Source organism: Suricata suricatta, chromosome 17 (assembly GCF_006229205.1).
Source record: "Suricata suricatta isolate VVHF042 chromosome 17, meerkat_22Aug2017_6uvM2_HiC, whole genome shotgun sequence".
Taxonomy (NCBI): Eukaryota; Metazoa; Chordata; class Mammalia; order Carnivora; family Herpestidae; genus Suricata; species Suricata suricatta.
In genome coordinates, this window is record NC_043716.1 from 38,175,635 (window position 1) to 38,177,310 (window position 1,676).

Consider the following 1,676-nt stretch of genomic DNA (forward strand, 5'->3'; position numbering starts at 1 on the left):
ATAACATCCTTATAGGTAATGCATATCTAGCCATATCAATCCATGTGCCAAACTCAAATATACCTGCTCTTCTACTTCTGTGTCTTTGCTCAGCCTCTTCTCCAAGACTGAAACATCCAAGTGTGAAATCCTCCTCCTTCCCATGACATGCCTCTGAGAACTCAAATTCCCTACCTCCTTCCAGGTAGACTGGATTACTCCCTGCACATGCTACTCATATTTCTCATATAGTACTTCTTTCCTCTGCCTATATTATATCATTGTTTTTACATGGCCATCTTCCCCAGACTACTGGAAGCCCACTGAAGAGAGGGGAAATATCTTATTTCTTTTTTTCTCTCCATCGCTACCAGCAAATTTAGAAACTAACAGTGAGCAGTAGAGAGCAGGGCTCAATAAATGGATGCCTTTTCTCAGCATCTCCAACACGTGCCCAATCCTCACCCAGCTGCTGGAGAATAAGCAGCTCACCTCCCTACATGCTATGGATATAGTATCATCATTCTCTGAAGACCCTTGAGTTCTTCAGAGAAGAGTCCCAGCCCAAGAAGCCTTATGGCACTTCCCTCCTGGCTGCTGATGCTAAAGGCTTGTATCTGAAACCTACTTTTCCCCCCCTTTTCCTCTCACCTCCTCATGGTTCTTCTTGAGGCTCAGCAGCTCCTCCCTCAGGGACTCCACCTGGGCCTCCAGGTCAGACTTGCACAGAGTCAGCTCATCCAGGATCCTGCGCAGGCCGTTGATGTCTGACTCCACCAGCTGTCTCAAGCTCAGCTCTGTCTCATACCTGCACACACAGATCAGAGAGGATGAGGCAGGAAAAAAGCTGGTCTCCCTGTTCTGTATCTTGTGTGGATGGACTGGGCTCCATCTCTTTGAGCTAATACAGTTTTCTGCCTCTTTTCTTCCATGTTTCTCTCAAGCTCTGCAGAAATAGATGGGAGAGACCTCTGATTCACCCTAACACCAGAAGGTCCCCACAACAACTCATGAGATGGAGTCTCTCATTCTCCTCTCAATTTTCTTGGTTAATATGCCACCATCCCCATAGAACAGTCTATGTCAATCTCTGAATTTGGGGATTTAAGGTCTTCCAGAGATGCCAATACAGGCTGAAGTGCACACAGCCTATGAGTCTGGATCTCTGTTTGAAACTGGTTTTATATAAAGCCAGGCTTGAGAAGAGAAATCAAACGGGAGAAATGGCTGCCTCCACCCTTCCGGGAAATGTTAGTCCTACAGGGCCATGAGAGAGCCATAGGGGTCTTAAGGGTCACCTAGCCTAAAAGTCTCAACCTACTTGGTTCTGAAGTCATCAGAGGCCAACTTGGCATTGTCGATCTGCACCACCAGCCTGGCATTCTCAGACTTGGCACACAGAATCTGAAAACAAAATTCTATTGTGAGGGCCACTTGAACTTGAGAATGTCTTATTGTTCAAAGACAGTCAGCTGCTATTGTGCCCCCACATGGCACTCCCTCACCTTCTGCTGGAGCTCCTCAATGGTCCGGAAGTAGGACTGGTAGCTGGGGCACACGAAGGGCACCTGCTGCTGGCACCACTCCCGGATGCGGCTCTCCAGCTCAGCATTCTCCCGCTCCAGCTGGCGCACCTTCTCCAGGTAGCTGGCCAGGCGGTCGTTCAGGAACTGCATGGTCTCCTTCTCACTGCCATT

The 1,676-nt window shown here is 48.5% G+C and overlaps 1 protein-coding gene across 1 annotated transcript in view; it reads right to left on the reverse strand.

The window, feature by feature from the left end:
- LOC115281964 (keratin, type I cuticular Ha3-II-like) overlaps positions 1 to 1,676 on the reverse strand; it is a 15,200-nt gene that overhangs the window by 12,999 nt on the left and 525 nt on the right. Inside the window, exons 2-4 of the mRNA XM_029927719.1 lie at positions 1,485 to 1,613; positions 1,301 to 1,383; positions 631 to 787 (exon numbers count right to left, since the gene is read on the reverse strand). Of these exons, the coding sequence (XP_029783579.1) occupies positions 631 to 787; positions 1,301 to 1,383; positions 1,485 to 1,613 (369 nt within the window). The remainder of the gene's footprint in view (positions 1 to 630; positions 788 to 1,300; positions 1,384 to 1,484; positions 1,614 to 1,676) is intronic.